The following is an 18,571-nucleotide window of genomic DNA, read 5'->3' as shown; positions in this document are numbered from 1 at the left end:
TATTTTTCCCCTGTGGATCTCACTGTAGATTTGTCTGTGTCTGGATAGTCCTAGGCTCTGGTTCAGGGTAGTGTCTGTTCTGTGGATTGCCTCTGTGTCAGTTATCAGATCCCAACACCCTCTGGATCACAAGTCCCTTGTCCTAAGCCTGGGTTGCGGAGGAGGGAGCCACTGGGGAAAGGGGGAGGCGGGGCTCTAGCATGAGTCTAAGCTGCCACGCCCGCCCGGGGCATGGCCAGGCTCACTATATAAGGACAAGCCACTTGCCATAGTGTGTTGTGCCTCCACCACTGCAGAACGCCCTTGTTCTTTGCTCTTCTGCCCGCCTGCCTAGCCTGGTCCAGTTGCTGCCAACAGCAGGTACCCCTGTTCCTACCCTACCCCATGGGAGCCAGGGAGTGAGGATGAGTGGGGATATGGGTTGGGGACCCTGAGAGCTTGTAGAACTTAACACTAATCTTACATATTCATGGGAACCCTGCTCACCCCACCACCCCACTGCAAGGGCTGAGCCAACACCCCAATTCCTAGCATAGCTGGTGTAACCAGGGGTTAGAGGGCTCAGAGATGCATGGCTCTTGGGGTCCATGGAGCAAAAAATTCCTTTACCATTGAGGGTGGGGGTGGGGCAGGGATAGGACACAGAATGTATGGGCTCCTTGTAGTCTTAAGGGCTGAAAGGTCAGATAGGGACCAGGTTGCTCTGATCCCTGTTTTGTCTCTCTGTCCCCTAGTCTCTCTGCCTCTCTACCTCCAAGATGGTGAGTCTCCTGTGGTCCCTTCCACAAAGGTCCAAGTCCCTGGATAGAGGGAGGGCAAGGACTGGCACTCAGAAACCTAGCCCTGAGGACTGTCAGCTCACACTCCATAACTGGCTCCATCATTTGACCCCCTACCCAGTGTACCAGGCACTCACCTGTGCCACATTATCCTCAGGAGGTAGGTGCTGTCAGCCTGGTAACAGTTCCTCATTCCTATGGAGTACTGCCTACCTGCCCAGCACTGGGACACAAAGATGAGCCATGAGTCCATGACATCGGAGTACTTTCCTAGGAAAGAACACAAAGAATCCAGCCCTGGTGTTCCAAGATGCGAGTGAAGGTCTGAGGTCCAGACCTTGAATGTCTGGGTTGAAGCTTACAGTTAGTTTTTGAGCCAACAGATGATCTCCTCTAGGCAAGGTGGGACCAAGACAGGTACCAGGTAGCCACTAAGCCAGAGAGAACTAGCAACCTGTTCAAAGTGAATGGTTCAGCCTATCTCCTGACAGGCCCAGCCGCCAGATTTGTATAGGCCGAGGCACTGCAAGGAGTAATGTCCTCATTTCTATCATCCTGAGGCTCCCCACCTCAGACAGGGGACAGAGGTGTCCTCTTCCTGCAGACTTCCTGCAAAGAAAATAGTGCCAGAACTCCATACACTTGTAGACATGTTGAACCAAGTGTGGTGACACATGCTTTTAATCCCAGCACTCGGGAGTCTGAAGCAAAAAGATTGCCAGTTCAAGGCCACCCTCAGCCACATAGCAAACCGACCAGAGAGACTAATTTGTTTAGAGAATGCCTGCCTAGCATGTAGTGGGCCCTGGGTTCAATTCCCAGCTCCCTCTGAAATCAGACATAGGGGTGTAGTGGTACACACCTGTTATCTCACTGCTTGGGAGGTGGAAAGCCTGGAGTCTGAGGTCAGACTGATCTAAAAAGCAAAAGCCGGTCAAAAAAAAAAAAAAAAAAAAAAAAAAAAAAAAAAAAAAGGAAAGGGAAAATGAAGAAAAAGGAACAAAAAGAGGGACTGGAGTTGCAAGACAGTTGGTAAAGTGTGGGCTCAGTCTACACCCGGCTGAGTTCTCTCCCCAGCACCATGTGAGCCTGCGGTGGTGGCACATGCTGATGTGACCCCAGCACTCAGATGTGTGGATCAGCTCAAGGTCATTCTCCAATATGTAGACGTTTGAGGTCAGCCTCAACTCAGAAAACAAAAAAATGCCAGCCCTCACCAGGAGGTGTTACATTGGGGTCATGAGGAGGAAATAAAGTCTCCTAGTAAGTAACAACAAACTCCATGATGGTAGATGAGTCAGAGTCCCAGAGAGAACAGGGCTAGACAATGGTTGAAGTATTTCAGTTCGGAAACATCTGTGGACCAGTTACTGTGTGTCAACACTGTGTGGAGCTGGGATGCAGTGATAAAGCCCAGGCTCCTATGATTCTAGCTAGGACAGACCCTAGGTGTGACAGGGGTCAGGAGTTCAATGGAGAGTATGTCCCTTCCCATTCACTGGCCCAAGACTGGTGTCATTTATCAGTGTATTGTACCTAACCACAGTTCCCACTTGCTAAGGCTTCCCTCCCCTCAACTCCTTCCTCTTCTGGTCCTTTGAACTTGACCCAGGTGGCAAGACTGGGAGGCTGGCTCATACCATTGAGTGATTTAAGATACTACTTTGCCAATCCTGTCTAAGACATACTGTTTCTGCCCCCTGCTCAGCTCTGCCTGGATCCACTAAGTACGGAGTGGGACTATCCCCTGGGCTCCAAGGACCTGGATGGAAAGGAAGAACCATGGAAAGGAGGTGCTGGCCTGCCACCCACAGGCTGCTTCCCTGGTCCCTGGCGCCAGGATGTTAGCCTGGATTGCAAGGGCTCCCCGGAAGAGGCTGAGGCTCGGGCCTGGACTGTGTACTACTACGGTCTCCTTCAGAGCTGTCTGCAGCAAGCTGGCCTTCCTGAGACCCAGGATCGCAGCCAGGCACCTCGTACAGGTGCCTCAGGGCTCTGCAAAATGGGTCTCCCAGAGACAGGGAGGGACCTTCAGTTCAGTTGCTTCCCCTTGTCTGTCCAGGCTGGCTCCTCCCCCAGGCTCTGGTTCCATCTAAAGGCAAAACCAGAGGGCCTAGGGCAGGCAGGTCATGTCTCCAAGGACATCAGGTCAGGGCTCCCCACCATGTCCCACCCTACCCATCCTGCTCCCTGGAAATCCACGATATCATTTGCATATTCTATGGAGCTGAAACTTCTAGAGCGATGTCTTAGGAGATACTATGGATGCAGCTGAGCAGTTGCGATCCCAAGATGCCTCCTTGTTTCATAGATCAGGTGGGTCATGAATAATTTTGTGTGGACCAAATGATCTTCAGCTAGAATACATGAGAATCACAGACTTGTTCCCATCACACAGACTGGAAAACTGAGGCTTAGAGAAACAGTGGCCTTTCTGAGGTCATGTGCAAAATCCAAACTCAGGTTAGATTCGTCTTCCAGTGCCTTCTAGATCAGATGCAGACAAAAAAAGAGCCAGTCTCAAGGCAGGGATGTCGGGCATCTCCCCTTTCATATTCAACTCCCTCTGTCTTCTTCTCATTTGACCCCTAAGAAGGACCCGGGAGGCCTAAGGGTGAGGGTGGGAAAGTGGAGGTAGGGAAAAGTGGGCAGAAGGGCAGCAAGAAGAGGACCCTTGGTGAACATGACAATGTTCTCTTCCCCCAGGCTGCCCTGGGGCAGAGGTGACCTTGTGCATTCTGGGTTCCCCCAGCACCTTCCTATCTCTGTTGCTGGAGGGTGGGGTCCAGAGCCCTGGTGAGTGTGTGCCCAAGTTCCTCATCCTCTCCCACAGAAAGGGCAGCCCTGCCCTAGCCCAGCCATATCCCAAAATACCCACCAACCTTGGCAAAGGCCTGCATTCCACAGGACCAGCTGCCATGCTCTGAGTAGGGTTGGGTTCTGGTAGTCACTGACTCCCATGACACAGAAGCTGGGGCTGGGGGTGGAGGGTGTCAGCACTACTAAGCATTCCCTGGCCAGCCACCTTCCTCCCTATGCCCACAGGAAACATGCTCCTTTGCCTGTCCCCTGCTTGGCTGATGAAGGTGGCAACTCCAGACCAAGAGGGTGAGGCGGCCCTGTCAGTCTCCAAGGCTGTGAGCTTCTATCCAGGGGGCCTGACATTCCTGGATGATTTTGTTCCCCCTCGGCATGCCACCTACTTCTTGGCAGGCCTGGGGCCAGAATCTGGCCATGGCAAGGAGGCAGCAGAGCTGGCTCGGAATCTCACTTGCCCCACAGGAGCCTCATCGGAGCTGGCACGGCTGCTGGAGGACCGGCTGCTGATGAGGTGGTTGCTGTCCCAGCAGAGTGGTGTGGCCGTGCCAGCTACCCTGGCTTTCACTTATAGGCCTCCAGGGCTGCTTCGGGGAGGGGATGCCAGCCCTGGACTACGGCTGGTGGAGCTCAGTGGGAAGGAAGGCCAGGAAACACTGGTGAAAGAGGAAGTAGAGGCCTTTGTGCACTCCGAGGCTTTGGGTGATGCTTCACAGGTAACAACAGGCCCTTTCTGCACTGAGGTCTATGTGGGTACCTGCAGGAGGGAACCCATGTTGTGATTACCAAGTCCTGCTGGGAAATAATCCCCAACTCTTAGCTCTGCCACTGTCCCATTTCTCCATAGCAGTGCCCTGTGCATTCCTACCTCAGTTTACTTACTGGCACCTGTGGCATGAGCATCCTACCTTTCAGCCACATGAGGTAGTGGTGGTGAGGAAGGTCCTCTCCCTTTTCTTTTCTTTTTTTTTTTTTTTTTTTTTTTTTTTTTTGGTTTTTCGAGACAGGGTTTCTCTGTATAGCCCTGGCTGTCCTGGAACTCACTCTGTAGACCAGGCTGGCCTCTGCCTCCCAAGTGCTGGGATTAAAGGCGTGCGCCACCACCAGCCGGCCTCCTCTCCCTTTTCTGCTGTAGGTGGCTGTGAGGCTCAGTGGCTGGCGCTGGCGGGGACGGCTGGTATTGCCTCTGCACCTGCGGGTAGAGCCATCCACAGTGGTGAGCACAGTGCTGGGATTGTTGGAGAAGCTGGAGGAAGAGGAGAGTGTCCTTGTGGAGGCCATGTGCCCACCTGTCCGGCTGCCCTTACCAGGTTCTCACCCGAGCCAGCCAGAAATTGGGAACAGAGTCCGATCTCTAGACGCTTCTGGGCTTAGACTTCTCATGTTCCCCCAGGCAGTCCTGCACCTGGCCCTGAGCTGGCTGTGCGCATCTGTGCAGTAGTGTGTCGGATTCAGGGTGACAGGCCCCTACTGAGTAAGGTGAGAATGGCTCAGGCCTAGGACACAGTCCTGTCCACCCCAGCTCTGCCTAACCCCACTGCTCTGATGAGGGCCTTCCTGGTGCAGAGAGGATATAATTTGGAGTAGGGGGTTCTGGTTACTTCCAAGGGGACTCCTAGGGTTGACACTTTTTTCTTCCTCTTCAACCTTCCTTACCCTTTCTATATCAGGAGCCGGAGCTCTTGTGCTTAACCCCTCTTCCTTGTCCTGGGGGCCTGATTCCTTTTCCAGAATGCTTCTCCTTACAGAAGAAACTAACTCAGGATCAGTCCCATAGGAAGGTGCCATGCTGAGGGACCCAGGAAGGCTTGGGGGACCTCCTGGATACTCAGAACTCTAGGGGACATGATGAGGGCTTTTCAAGAGACATGCTAAGGCTAGGAAAAAAACAGGGTAGCTATAGCAGGTTGGAGCAAGCATGCTTGGAATCTTCGAGCTGGGCCTGGAAGCCAGCATAACCCCGAGGGATCTGGGCACCAGATGGCCAGTGAAGCTGAGAGTGATTTGTAAAGTTTAGGTCTGAATGGGAGAAGGGGGGTTCTTTAAGTGCAGGGAAGGTGGGGCCTGGATCTCGGTGTAGGGAAGATGCCCAGGTGTCAAAGGGGTACTTAGAAAGGTGAGCTTTGGCGGGACTTCTCCCAGGCCAGCCCCTTCTGAACTGCACTGTGGTCAGGTTGTGTGTGGCGTGGGCCGTGGGGATCGACCCGTGCGGCACCACTATACCCTGCCGAGGACACTTGGGGTGGCGCTGGCCCAGTGCGGCCTGGAAGAGGAGGCGCAGGTGGCGCTTCTGGGACAGGGCATCAAAGAAGCAGCTGAAGCCGCGTTGGCCGCAGTGCTGGCCCTGGAGGCCGGATTGAGTGTGGAGCAGCGTGGTGGACGCCAAGTGCACACCGACTTCCTCGGTGAGCATGGGAGGCGCAGCTCGGGCTGGGCGGCTTGGGCAGTGTGGGAACCGGGTTGAGGGAAGCTCAATCCGCGCATTCTCGCCCGGCCCAGGCGTGGACTTCGTTCTCACAGTGGTCGGACGCACGCTGACCCCCGTGGTCCTTAAGCTGAACAGTGGCCTGTGTCTGGAGGCATGCGGCGCGCTTGAGGGGATGTGGGCTGCGCCGCGCCTGGTACACTCAGCTGAGGAGGCAGCGGCAGCACCGCTGGTGGAGACTATGCTGCGGCGCTCAGGGCGCCACCTCATGGACGGCAAACAGCTGCTGGTGATCGGCGCTGGCGGAGTCAGCAAGAAGTTCGTGTGGGAGGCGGCGCGGGACTACGGACTGAAGGTGGGCGGGGCGGGGCCCAAATACTGTTCTGATTGGTGAGGGCGGGCTATAAATGGGCGGGACTAGTTTTTCAGAAGAAGGTGGCCGCTTTCCGGAGGCGGGCCTTCCTGGCGAGGGTCGGGCCCTGCTGCTGTGAGAGAGGCCCCTCAGAAAAAACAAAGGAAAGAAGAGGTGGAGTAAGTAGGTTTGAATGGGCAGGAGATTGGCAGTATTTCACGGCAATAGAGGAGCTCACTTCTCTATTTTATTTATTTTTGAGAAAGAGTCTCACTATATAGTCCTGTCTGATTGGAATTCGCAATGTAAATCAGGCTAGCCTCAAACTACCAGAGAGCTTCCTGTCTCTTCCACCCTAATCTAGAATTAAAGCCACACCACCACGCTCAGATTTTTTTTTTTTTTTTTTGGCTTTTCGAGGCAGGGTTTCTCTGTGTAGCCCTGGCTGTCCTGGAACTCACTCTGTAGACCAGGCTGGCCTCGAACTCAGAAATCTGCCTGCCTCTGCCTCCCAAGTGCTGGGACTAAAGGCGTGCGCCATCACTGCCCGGCCAGATTTTTTTTTTTTTCTTGATGTTTTAGGGATTTAATTATGGCCTTGCATATACTATGGGAACAAGCTCTCTATCCCTGAGCTGCAGACCTGGATTTCTTTTTTTTTTTTTTTTTTTTTTTTTTTTTCTTTTTGGTTTTTTGAGACAGGGTTTCTTTGTATAGCCCTGGCTGTCCTGGAACTCACTCTGCAGACCAGGCTGGCCTCGAACTCAGAAATCCGACTGCCTCTGCCTCCCAAGTGCTGGGATTAAAGGCGTGCGCCACCACCGCCCAGCTAAGACCTGGATTTCATTATTTTTATTTATTTATTTTTAATTGTATGTATATGGGTATTTTGCCTGCAACTATGTATGTGCACCATGTATGAGCCTGGTGTCCACAGAGGCCAGAAAAGGGCATCGATCCCCCTAGAACCAGAATTGCAGGCTGCTGTGTGTTGCCATGTTGGTGCTGAGAATCAAACCTGGTCCTATGGAAGAGCAGCTAGGACTCTTCACTGCTGAGCTGTCTCCACAGCCCCAATTTATTTTACTTTTTAAATGTTATGTGTTTGTCTCTGAAGTATGTATATATGCAGGTGTATGCAGGTGTCATTGGAGTCCAGAAGAGGATATTATCAGATCCAGAGTCACCTGATGTGGGTGCTCACACTCTGGTCTTCTGCAAACGCAGCAAGTGCTCTTAATGCCCGAACCATCTCTCCAGCCCTCAGTGTTTTGGGATCTTTGAGATATGTTCTCATATAACTCATGATGGCTTCAAACTCCTTATATAGCTGAAGCATGCTTTGAATTAATCCTATCTCTACCTCCAGATTCTGGAATTTCAGAAGTGTTATTTTATATTTATATTTTTGTTTATTTTAGTGGTTATTTATTTGTGCCAGACATGGTCTTACTCTGTGGCTCAGCCTGACCTGAAACTTAATAGGATAATCAGGCTAGCCTTGAACATTCATAACACAATCCTCCTACCTCAGCCTCCCAGATGTTGGAATTACAAGTACCTACTACCAAACCTTGTAGCTACTAGGTCTTGAACATCTGGGTAAGGAAGAAATTTAGCTCTGCCTTGGGGGAAAGATCTTTGAAGCTGAATTCCTACAGCTTGACACATAGGATCCTCCAGGAGTGAAATGAACACTTTATTGATTTCAAGTTAAGTTTATTGTTGGAAGAAGGCAGGGACTCATATTGTAGGATCTGGAGTTAGCCAGGCAACAGACATTATCATTCCTATTGAAACAAATAAGAAAGCTGAGTCTTTCTCGGGCTGCCTCTGGTCCACCACAGTGACCTCCTTGCCTGTTTTCCACCATGCACAGTTCCTGGGAAATTCTCAACAGCCTTGGCATCACAATTTCTACCTGACAGAGTGAATGCCAGTTAAAGGACTGACAGACTCCTGAGTTACCTGACACACAGCCACTTCTCCCTCGTCAGTGGCTGCTTCTGCCTTCAGTAGCAGCTGCCTTGTGTCTCTGTTCACCTAGCAAACACAAGCTTTGGGGACATGGGGCTCCTCTGGAGTTCTGCACATCACATTACAGTGTTAGAACATGTGGAAGGAATGATAAGCAAGCCACCTGTCTCCAGCCCCAACCCTGATGGCTGGTCTCCAAGCCCTTCGGGAAAGCTGCTTGTGAGCATGCTCTAATGAGCCGTCTGGTGGACTCTTCTTGCACCTTGTTCCTCTCACTCAGCTTGCCCTTTCCTCCTCAAGTTTTTTTTCTTCTGATTTTCCTCCTATCTAGGGTGACATAGGTGTCTCACCTCTGCACATTTATTCAAGTCATCAATAAACATATATTGAGCACCTGGTGTCTGTCTACCCTGTAGAAAACCATCCTGTATCTTCCATGACCCAACACTTGCTCACATGAGTGTCCCTCCGGTTTGTTTCAGCTGCACTTGGTGGAATCAGACCCCAACCACTTTGCATCCCGGCTGGTACAGACCTTTATCCACTTTGATGTGACTGAGCACCGGAGGGATGAGGAGAACGCACGGCTGCTGGCTGAACTGGTACGGACACGGAACCTGAAGCTGGATGGCTGTTTCTCCTTCTGGGATGATTGCTTGGTGCTTACTGCTCTGCTCTGCCGAGAGCTGGGTCTGCCCTGCAGCCCCCCAGCTGCCATGTGTTTGGCAAAGCAGAAGAGCCGAACCCAACTGCATCTGTTGCGATGTCAGGGCCCACCCTGGCCTTCAACTTCCCTCCATGCGGTGGCCTGCTGCCCATTGGAGAGCGAGGCTGATGTGGAGAGGGCCATTTACCAGGTACCCCTGCCAGGTGTGATGAAGCTGGAATTTGGGTCAGGAGCAGTAGGTGTGCAGCTGGTAAAGGATGGGCCACAGTGCCATGAGCACTTTTCCCGGATCCTCCATGACTTGCAGGGTGAGGCTGACCACCCAGGCATTGGGCTGGGCTGGGGCAATGCTATGCTGCTGATGGAGTTTGTTGAGGGCACAGAGCATGATGTGGACCTGGTGGTGTTCGGTGGACGATTGCTGGCTGCTTTTGTCTCTGATAATGGCCCCACAAGGCTGCCTGGCTTCACAGAGACTGCAGCCTGCATGCCCACTGGGCTAGCACCGGAGCAGGAGGCCCAGATGGTGCAGGCAGCTTTTCGATGCTGCCTGGGCTGTGGGCTGCTGGATGGGGTTTTCAATGTGGAGCTCAAGATGACTGGGGCTGGGCCAAGGCTCATCGAGATCAATCCTCGCATGGGAGGGTTCTACCTTCGAGACTGGATCCTGGAGCTCTATGGTGTGGATTTGCTTCTGGCTTCTACAATGGTGGCCTGTGGCCTGCAGCCTGCCTTGCCTGCCCACCCTCGTGCCCGTGGCTACCTAGTGGGTGTCATGTGCCTGGTGTCCCAGCACCTACAGCTGCTGAGCTCCCCTAGCAGTCGGGAGACTCTGCAGGCCCTCCATGACCAGGGTCAATTACGACTCAACCTGCTGGAGGAGGCCCTGATACCTGGCCAGTATGAGGAGCCCTACTGCAGTGTGGCTTGTGCTGGGCCCAGCCCTGCTGAGGCCCGTCTCCGCCTGCTAGGCATCTGTCAGGGCTTAGGCATCGACAGGCCCAACTATCCAGTTGCCCATTTCCTGTCTCATTTCAAATAGCACTGGGGTCAAGGAGCAGCAGGGATGAAGTGCTAGGGGCAGAGGCTGTGGCGCTGTTTTCCTGCTCCTCTCTCTGTCACTTTGCCCCAAACCTGGGTCAGCACACTCCCATGCCTCAGGTCTATTCCAGAACAGTAGAGTCATTTTGACATCAAAGTCTTCTGGATTCAAGGACCATAAAACAAGTACCTGGAATTTGCTGGGTCCTTTTGCCTTCCTGAAAGCCTCCATGTAGTCCCAGGTATCCCCAGGACTCTTAACCTTTAAAGAACTAACAAATAGCAGCTTCATCACCACACTGTCAGTGCCCAGCCCAGATGGGAGTGGGTGAAACCCAGGCTCCTCCTCTTTCACTCCTCCTACCCTCCAGGTCCTTCTCTTCCTGTCCCCTATATAAGAGAGAACTCCCACCGACCCCTAGCCTTGAACAAAGGCCATGAAATCTGAGATAGGCACACCAGTCTTTATACAAGGTCCAGGAGAGTTGTAGAGCCTGTTGAAAATGTCTTGGCAGTGCTTCACTGTGTCTGTTGGCCTGAGCAGTAAAAGCAAATGTCTATGATCAGCACTAGGAGTAATCATTTCCCTTCACACTTTCAGGCAAACTCTAGTGCCCCCATGCTACAGATGAGGAAGCAGGCTTAGAGAGAAAAAAAATGACTGCCTCCACAGTCCTATCACAGTGGATGTGGACAGGATGCAAAGACCAGCCTTCTCTGTTTACGGTTTTACATGCTCAGTCAGCCTCCAGGTCCTCTCTTACTTTCTATCTTCATTCATAAGCAGCATTCAGACTCCTGAACACCTCCCTCCCTCCTGTATATACCATACATGTTCCCTACCAGCTTTGTTGCTTTGGCCTCTGGCATACCTAACTAGCTTGGCCCTTGGACTTCTGTGTACACACCTTTCCTCATTCTAGGAAGCTAGCTACTCTGAGAACACCTGTCTGTCCAGAACAAGAGCCATGGACAGCTCCCGAAAACATGCCTACCCAAATAAAGACTTGTAAACTAGTGAAGCCTCTGGAATCCAGTTTGTTTTAAATAGTGCCCCCACCCGGGGTTCAGTAGGTGGGGAGCTGGGAAGTGGGAGGGAGAGGTGGAAAAGCACCCTATTGGCTGGGCCCTAGGTTTGACCTTTGCCAGGGGCTTATCTTATACCTACATGTATGTTTGAGGATTTTTTTTTCTTGAATTACAATCCTAGGTCACATTCAGGCAGTGATACTTCTGCTGACCTGGATCCCCCTAAATTTGCTCATCTGAGTTCACTCTGTGTATCCCAGTGGGCATCCCCTATGCAATGGAAAGGCCATCCAGACAGACTCCAATCAAAATGCACAGGCTTAGTTTGGGATAGAACTCCAGCAGCCAGGTTTATGTGACAAGTGATTTTACCCCCTGAACTATCTCGCCAGTTCTCATCCATCCTTTCAACCATATTCTATTCAAGTATCTATTCTGAACTAGGCAGCAGGAATACTCGGTATGCTTAAATTAGCAAAAGTCCATATTTAGGCGTGTTGAACCCTTCAGAACGGGAGCTTTGTAACAAAGCCCAGGCAGTCGCCCAGAAAATGTCAGACCTGCAGGATCTGTGAGCTTCAGGAAGGTTATAAGGAGTGTCCCTAATATAGACTACTGTTCCCTAATACAATCGAACAGACACCATTTTTCTTTCTAGGCAGCTCACAGCTAGCTCTAAGAAGGGCTGAGGAGTTGCCATTTAAGCTCAAACCTCCACGCACCTGTAATTCTGCCCATTAAATCTTGAACTTGCCCCAGAGTCAAAATGGGAGCCTCTGTGCTTGCTGCTCGGTCGAGAGCTAACCCAGGAGAAACTGACGAGGAAGATGGTCTAGTAAAGCCTATTCATAAAGCTGCAGGATGGGCGGTCCAGATCTCTGGAACTACGACTCCCGAGAGGCTTTCCGACAGGCGCCATCTTCTCTTCCCACCCGACTTGAGAGTGGGCTAAGCTAGCTTGCGTCATCAGAGCGCGCGGCCGCTGTCGCGGAGAGATGACGTGACCCAAGCTTGGTGCTGTCAGTCAGAGCTCCGCCTGGTCCGGGCCGAGGGTCCGGTGGGACCGGCGGGGCCATGGCGGCCGTGTTTGATTTAGACTTGGAGACCGAGGAAGGAAGCGAGGGCGAACCGGAGTTCAGCCCTGCGGTGAGTGTTTCCCTCCGGGTACGACTGGACCCAGGAGCCCAGCTGGATAACCAAAGTCCTGGCGCTCCCTACTCTGAGTGGTTTGTGACCCCTACAAACCCAGATCCAGCCCCAGCCTCAACCCCAGCCCCAACTCTAGCCCCTGGACCCGATCTTCCCTTTTCTATCGTTGGTCTCTCCTTCCCAAACTTTCCCCATTCCTGCTGCTGTCTTCCTATTCTTGGTTCTCTCTCCTGGGCCAAGCAGTTCAGCCTAGGTTAAGAGGAGATATTCTGGCACCTTCCATGGTTCTTATCACTTGGTTTCTCACAGGACGTGTGTCCCCTTGGCGAGTTAAGGGCTGCTGGCCTGGAGTGAGTGAGGGTCTTGCTTGGGGGATGAGGGCTTGGGGTACACTAGAGCCTTTCCCTCATTAACTTACTATGTCTTTAGGACAGTGGGACACTATGAGGAAGTGGAGCTGACAGAGAGCAGCGTGAATCTGGGTCCTGAGCGCATCGGGCCCCACTGCTTTGAGCTACTGAGTGTACTGGGCAAGGGAGGCTATGGCAAGGTACTAGCATCCCTTCCCCTCCTGGTGACCTCAGCTCTAGCCTGAGACACCAGTCTATCCATCACACCCAATAGGCTTGTAAATCTGCTGAGTCTCTCATGGGATTCAGAGCTGGAAATCTGAGGGAGGGAAGGGCAGATCCTTTCAAAATCAGAGATGGAGATCTTTACTGTTCCACCCTTAAGCTGAGCTTAGACCTTTTGGTCCCAATACTAGAGCTTTAGGGTGGGGCACCTTGAAGATGGGATGTGGTCAGGGAAGTTAATCCTGTCTCCCCTGCCCTACAGGTGTTCCAGGTGAGAAAAGTGCAAGGCACCAACTTGGGCAAAATATATGCCATGAAAGTCTTGAGGAAGGTGAGTCATTTGCTCAGCCAGCAAAGACAGAGTAGCTGCCATCCCCAGCAGCCTGTACCAGGTCTCGGAAAGACAGCCAGAAACAGGATGAAGATAGTCCTTATCTTGGCACTCCCTGACTTAGTATCCATTGTCATATATGCTATTTTGGAGTAATTCTTAAATGTAAACTTTTTTTTTTTTTTTTGGTTTTTCGAGATAGGGTTTCTCTGTGTAGCTCTGGCTGTCCTGGAACTCACTCTGTAGACCAGGCTGGCCTCGAACTCAGAAATCCGCCTGATTCTGTCTCCCAAGTGCTGGGATTAAAGGTGTGCGCCACCACTGCCTGGCAAATGGAAACTACTTGCCTGCTAAGGCACATATGGCAAGTTTTGATTGTCAGACTCTGGGGGCAGGCAGTACTGTTGGCATTCAGTGAACAGAAGCCCAGGATGCAGCTGAGCAGGAACCCAGAACAAAGAACTATATGGCTCAGTGTGTCAGTAGTGTCAAGTTTAGCTGAACTTGGTAGGATACACCTGTAGTCTCAGGACTTGGTGAAGCAGGAGGATCTGAGTGGTGGATCTGAGTGGCCACCCTGGGCTACATAATGATACCTTGTCTCAACAAAACAAACAAAAAGTGTCAAGGGTGAGAAACTGAGAGGATAAACCAGTTCCAGAAAAGTTTACTGCTTTTACTATCCCTTACTCTCATGAGACAAGGTCTCACTGGACCTGAAGCTAGGCTGGTGGCTAGCAAACCACAGTGATCCTTCTGTGTCCACATCCCACAGTCCCGGGTACAGGCATCCTTGGCTTTTTATATTGGTACTGGAGATTTGAACTCAGATCTTTATGCTTTCATAGCATGTGCTTTTAACCTATGAGTCTAGTGCCCAGTCCTCCCATTACTTGGTCATGATTAGATCTTGTGGAGGGCAGACTGGAGGAGAAGCTTCTAGAAAAGGGGCTAGTTGTGATACTGTTTGGCCCTTGGTACCCTGACTCTGTGGGTTGGTTACTAGTGGGATGACTATGATATCACTGCACAGCCATGGTCTACACAGACCTAGAGTCTAGACACTTATATACCCAAGTTGTGTTTCAATGTTTACATGAAGCGAGAGTCATGACTTCCCCTTAGTTCCTCCTTTGTATAGTTAAATATTGAGGTTGAGCATCCTGCGACAATAAATCAGCAGAGCAAAAAGGAAAGCACTCTGGGTGCCTCACCTTCTAACAAACTCCTGCATCTCTAGGCCAAGATTGTATGCAGTGCCAAGGACACAGCACATACCCGGGCTGAGCGGAACATTCTAGAATCTGTGAAGCATCCCTTCATTGTAGAACTGGCCTATGCTTTCCAGACAGGTGGCAAACTCTACCTCATCCTGGAGTGCCTCAGTGGTAGGTGTATGGGCTAGGCCGAGTAGTGTGTGGCAGGAAGCCAGCCTGGGAACACTGGGTGGGGACTTAAGGAATCCTGAGAGGTATGATCGTGGAGGATGGCTAGGAGCTCACACACCATTACTGGCCATGTGTTCATCTGTCTGTCTCTCCATTTGTTCATTCATTCAGCAAACATCCATCCAGTGCCTAGTGTTTGTAAGGTGGGTGGGGCTGGTGGGAGTTTGTATAGATGTGATGTCCAGGGAGAATTTCATCTACTTTTGCTACCTTTCTTGCCTGTTCCCTGTGTATCAGACACCCAGTCAGGTCTCATCTGCACACTTCTTCTTGAAAGTCTGATGGGTGGTTACTGTTTCTATAAGGTTTTTTGGTTGTTGTTTTGTGGGTTTTTTGTTTTGTTTTGTTTTGTTTTGTTTTGTTTTTTTGGTTTTGATTTTTTTTTTTTGTTTTGTTTTGAGACAGGGTCTGCTTATGTAGCCCTGGCCTGCCTGGAACTTACTATATAGACCATGCTGGCCTTGAACTCAGGAGATCTGCCTGTCTTTGCAGACTGAGTATGCTGACATTAAAGGCGTGTGCTAAACACCTTCTTGTTTTGTCTTTTTGAGACAGGATCTCACTATATAGCATTGGCTGGCCTGGAACTCACTACATAGAACTCAAAAGGCATTCCTTGCCCCTGCCTGGGATTAAAAGCATGTGCCACTACACCCAGCAGGTCCATTTCTAAACTAGCTTTTGAGGTTCTATCTTCCCTGGGTTCTTGTATCACCTCCACTAACTGCAAAGGTCATCTTCCTAGATCATGCATTTCTAAACACTCAAGCAAAGCCTTGGTCTTTTGGCTCATGCTGTTGCTCACTAAGAGTGATTGAGACCCATTCCTTCTACCTGTCTCCCCAGTACCAGCTGAGGCCTACACCTTCTTCCTGCATGCTTGGCATCCTTTCCCACTCTGTCAAGACACAGAGAGCCACCCCTTCCATTATTGTATTGAGATTAGCTTCCTCTGTCCTCTGTCAGGAGTATGCCCTGTGCCTGGCGTCTAGAGCAGTGTCCACATGTCTGTCTTCCCATTAGACTGATCCTGAGGGCAATGTCTGGGTCTTCTCAACTCTGCCCCAGCTTCACGCAGCACAGGGCCAGGCACCAAGTGAATAGGCGACGGTAGATGTTTGCTGATTGAATTGAGTCCCCACGGCAGCTCTGGGAGGCAGGTAGGGTGGGATCTATAAGTCCCATTTTTCTCTAGAAGAAACTGACGCTCAGACAGTAATGGGGCTGGGCCCAAGTGCACAGCTGCTAATGTGCTTGTGTCACAGGTGGTGAGCTCTTCACACATCTTGAGCGAGAAGGCATCTTCCTGGAAGACACAGCCTGGTGGGTGTCTGGGAGTGCTTGTCCTTAACTTCACCCAGCCTTTGCCCTGCCTTTACCTTGTCCTGTCTTTGCAGCTTCTACCTGGCAGAGATCACACTAGCCCTGGGCCATCTCCATTCCCAAGGCATCATCTATCGAGATCTCAAGCCTGAGAACATCATGCTCAACAGCCAGGGTGAGCATGTTGAATGCATGCACAGGCATCACACCCCTTGTCTTGCCAGGTCTGCAGAGCAGGGCTGAGGAGCCCACAAGTAGACCTGGCTATATGTCATCCCATGGCATCTCTTTCACCATTCTTCCTCAGGTCACATCAAACTGACAGACTTTGGACTTTGCAAAGAGTCCATTCATGAGGGTGCTATCACTCACACCTTCTGTGGCACCATTGAGTACATGTAAGTAGCACCTGGCTGGCCTGAGTCTGGGAGAATAACCAGAGAGGGCCTGCCCTTCCTGATAATTCCACCTGCCTCTCAGGGCCCCAGAGATTCTAGTGCGTATTGGTCACAACCGGGCAGTGGACTGGTGGAGCCTGGGAGCCCTGATGTATGACATGCTCACTGGATCGGCAAGTCCAGCTTCCCTGGGAGCAGGGTGGGTGTTGGGGTGACCCCTTCCAGATTGGGGCAAGACTGGGCGGGAGGACCCCTAGGCTGCCCTCACCTTCTGCCTTCTCCAGCCGCCCTTCACCGCAGAGAACCGGAAGAAAACTATGGATAAAATCATTAAAGGGAAGCTGGTGCTGCCCCCCTACCTCACCCCAGATGCCCGGGACCTTGCCAAAAAGGTGGGCCTCTTTCCATCCAGGGACGTGTTTCCATCTCTTCCCCTAAGCCCTATCAGCAACTCTGCACATATGATTGACTGTCCCTAGGCTCTAACCCTGTCTGCCTGTGCAGTTTGTCTCTGGGAATTGCAGAAACATTGGCTTTGGGATTCAGAGCCCCAAGTGTAGGCCTGGGCTCTGAGAGCCTGCCCACTGCCCCTGAGCAGTACTGGATCTGTGTCTATCAGCAGGGTGTTCTTGTGGTAACATTAGCCCTGTTCCATCAGAAGGGGAAGGGGAATGCCATTAAGGCTTCATGAAGAAGGAACTGTTGACCCAACTTTGAAAGTATTGAGGGGTTCAGTGGGCAGAGGCCATAGTCTGGATCTTATGTCCTATTTCTGCTTGCCTTCTCCCCATTCTGGAGGCTGGGCACACACCATCAGCTTCTCTCCACCCTTATCTCTTCCCTTGTGCAGTTTCTGAAGCGGAATCCCATTCAACGGATCGGGGGTGGCCCAGGAGATGCTGCTGATGTCCAGGTGAGTCTGGTTTTGTCTCAAGGAATTGGGGCCAGAGAATGAAGTGGATTATAGTAGGGAGCTAGAGAAGGTGAATAATCGACATATTCCCGGGCACCCTCTACCCTCAGAGGCACCCCTTTTTCAGGCACATCAATTGGGATGACCTCTTGGCCCGCCGTGTGGACCCTCCCTTCAGGCCAAGTCTGGTGAGTATATGGGGGTCTTTTTGGCTGCATGGGACGTAGAGGTCCTACACTTTGGATTTCTTTAATTCCCCACATGGATCTTCCCACAGCAATCAGAAGAGGATGTGAGCCAGTTTGATGCACGATTCACACGGCAGACACCAGTAGATAGTCCAGATGACACAGCCCTCAGTGAGAGTGCCAACCAAGCCTTCCTGGTGAGGTTCTGGGGGTTATGGGGACCAGAACAAGGATTGTAGCTAGGAATTGGGGATGCCAGCATCACCTGGCCTGGCCTTTCCCCACAGGGCTTCACATATGTGGCACCTTCTGTCCTGGACAGCATCAAAGAGGGCTTCTCCTTCCAGCCCAAGCTGCGCTCCCCCAGACGCCTTAACAGCAGTCCCCGCACCCCCATCAGGTACCCAGGGACAGGGTAGGCATGTGGCTGGGGCAAGGTTCCCTGGCATAGACCAGTACCTGTGGGCTACTCTGGCCAGGCTTTTCTTTGGTTAAAGGCTAGCCTCCAGGCTCCTGCTCATTGTGGGACTCCAGTCCCTGTACATCTGTAACAGAGGCTGCTAAAGTGGTAGTTTGTGGACCTACAACTCCTGTGCCTAACCTCCCTCCCCTGCTGCCAGTATTCCTGACTGGGCCTAGGAGGCTCTGACTCGGCCTTGATTTCTCTTGCAGCCCCCTCAAGTTCTCTCCCTTTGAGGGTTTCAAGCCCAGTCCTGGCCCACCAGAGCCCATGGAGCCATCTCTACCTCCACTCGTGCCACCACCACCATCATCACCACCACCCACAAGCACTGCCCCCCTTCCCATCCGTCCCCCCTCAGGAACCAAGAAGTCTAAGAAGGGACGGGGCCGCCCAGGGCGCTAAGAGAATAGAGGGAGAGAGCGGGCAGCTGTGAGGGCCCAGCTGGCTCTGACCTGTGGATGTTCAGGAGATGAGAATGTGTTTGTGTGTGGAAGGGTGAGCCTTACAATCATGTACACAGAGGGCTGCAGGCTGTAGCCACTAGCGGTGGTTCCCAACCCCCATCCCATCAGAAGGGACTTGGCCTGTCTTTGGACCTGTGCCCTTGTAGAAGTAAAGGACTGAATCATGGCAGAGTGGCTTTTGCTGGACTCCAGGACACAGGCATGGCTTGTTCAGGGAGAGGAAAGGATCCTA

At 51.9% G+C, this 18,571-nt stretch overlaps 2 protein-coding genes across 9 annotated transcripts; both read left to right on the top strand.

Annotated features, from left to right (window-relative positions):
- Positions 1-220: 220 nt before the first annotated feature.
- On the top strand, positions 221-11,075 carry Carns1 (carnosine synthase 1). 5 transcript variants are annotated; one of them, XM_076914863.1, is made up of 11 exons: positions 221-360; positions 735-761; positions 901-939; positions 2,488-2,761; positions 3,486-3,575; positions 3,825-3,887; positions 4,732-4,906; positions 4,994-5,075; positions 5,770-6,001; positions 6,096-6,376; positions 8,833-11,075. In XM_076914863.1, exons 2-11 carry the CDS (start codon positions 759-761, stop codon positions 10,057-10,059), a joined length of 2,466 nt encoding a protein of 821 aa, XP_076770978.1. In that variant the 5' UTR covers positions 221-360; positions 735-758; the 3' UTR covers positions 10,060-11,075. The 5 variants fall into 5 exon arrangements, with proteins under 5 accessions (XP_076770978.1, XP_076770968.1, XP_034366461.1 ...); XM_076914853.1 differs by having other exon boundaries at positions 3,825-4,312; positions 4,990-5,075; XM_034510570.2 differs by lacking the exon at positions 901-939 and having other exon boundaries at positions 3,825-4,312; positions 4,990-5,075.
- A 983-nt stretch (positions 11,076-12,058) lies between these two features.
- On the top strand, positions 12,059-18,505 carry Rps6kb2 (ribosomal protein S6 kinase B2). 4 transcript variants are annotated; one of them, XM_034510634.2, is made up of 15 exons: positions 12,059-12,233; positions 12,546-12,586; positions 12,666-12,786; positions 13,074-13,142; positions 14,383-14,530; positions 15,856-15,913; positions 15,988-16,088; positions 16,221-16,311; positions 16,394-16,484; positions 16,596-16,703; positions 17,162-17,224; positions 17,335-17,412; positions 17,502-17,609; positions 17,700-17,812; positions 18,085-18,505. In XM_034510634.2, the coding sequence occupies exons 1-15, from the start codon at positions 12,162-12,164 to the stop codon at positions 18,275-18,277; spliced, it is 1,455 nt and encodes a 484-aa protein (XP_034366525.1). In that variant the 5' UTR covers positions 12,059-12,161; the 3' UTR covers positions 18,278-18,505. The 4 variants fall into 4 exon arrangements, with proteins under 4 accessions (XP_034366525.1, XP_076771056.1, XP_034366541.1 ...); XM_034510650.2 differs by lacking the exon at positions 12,546-12,586 and having other exon boundaries at positions 12,062-12,233; XM_076914946.1 differs by lacking the exon at positions 12,546-12,586 and having other exon boundaries at positions 12,080-12,233; positions 12,671-12,786.
- Positions 18,506-18,571: the final 66 nt, after the last annotated feature.

This window comes from Arvicanthis niloticus, chromosome 1 (genome assembly GCF_011762505.2).
Source record: "Arvicanthis niloticus isolate mArvNil1 chromosome 1, mArvNil1.pat.X, whole genome shotgun sequence".
Classification (NCBI taxonomy): domain Eukaryota; kingdom Metazoa; phylum Chordata; class Mammalia; order Rodentia; family Muridae; genus Arvicanthis; species Arvicanthis niloticus.
This window is presented reverse-complemented; position numbering and strand designations above follow the sequence as displayed.

Coding starts and splice junctions, on each gene's coding strand:
- Carns1 (XM_076914853.1), top strand. Junction 4,907..4,989: donor TGTCCGGCTGCCCTTACCAG/GTTCTCACCCGA, acceptor ATGTTCCCCCAG/GCAGTCCTGCACCTGGCCCT. Junction 6,377..8,832: donor CGCGGGACTACGGACTGAAG/GTGGGCGGGGCG, acceptor GGTTTGTTTCAG/CTGCACTTGGTGGAATCAGA.
- Rps6kb2 (XM_034510634.2), top strand. CDS start 12,162: ATGGCGGCCGTGTTTGATTTAGACTTGGAGACCGAGGAAGGAAGCGAG. Junction 12,234..12,545: donor AACCGGAGTTCAGCCCTGCG/GTGAGTGTTTCC, acceptor GGTTTCTCACAG/GACGTGTGTCCCCTTGGCGA. Junction 14,531..15,855: donor CATCCTGGAGTGCCTCAGTG/GTAGGTGTATGG, acceptor CTTGTGTCACAG/GTGGTGAGCTCTTCACACAT.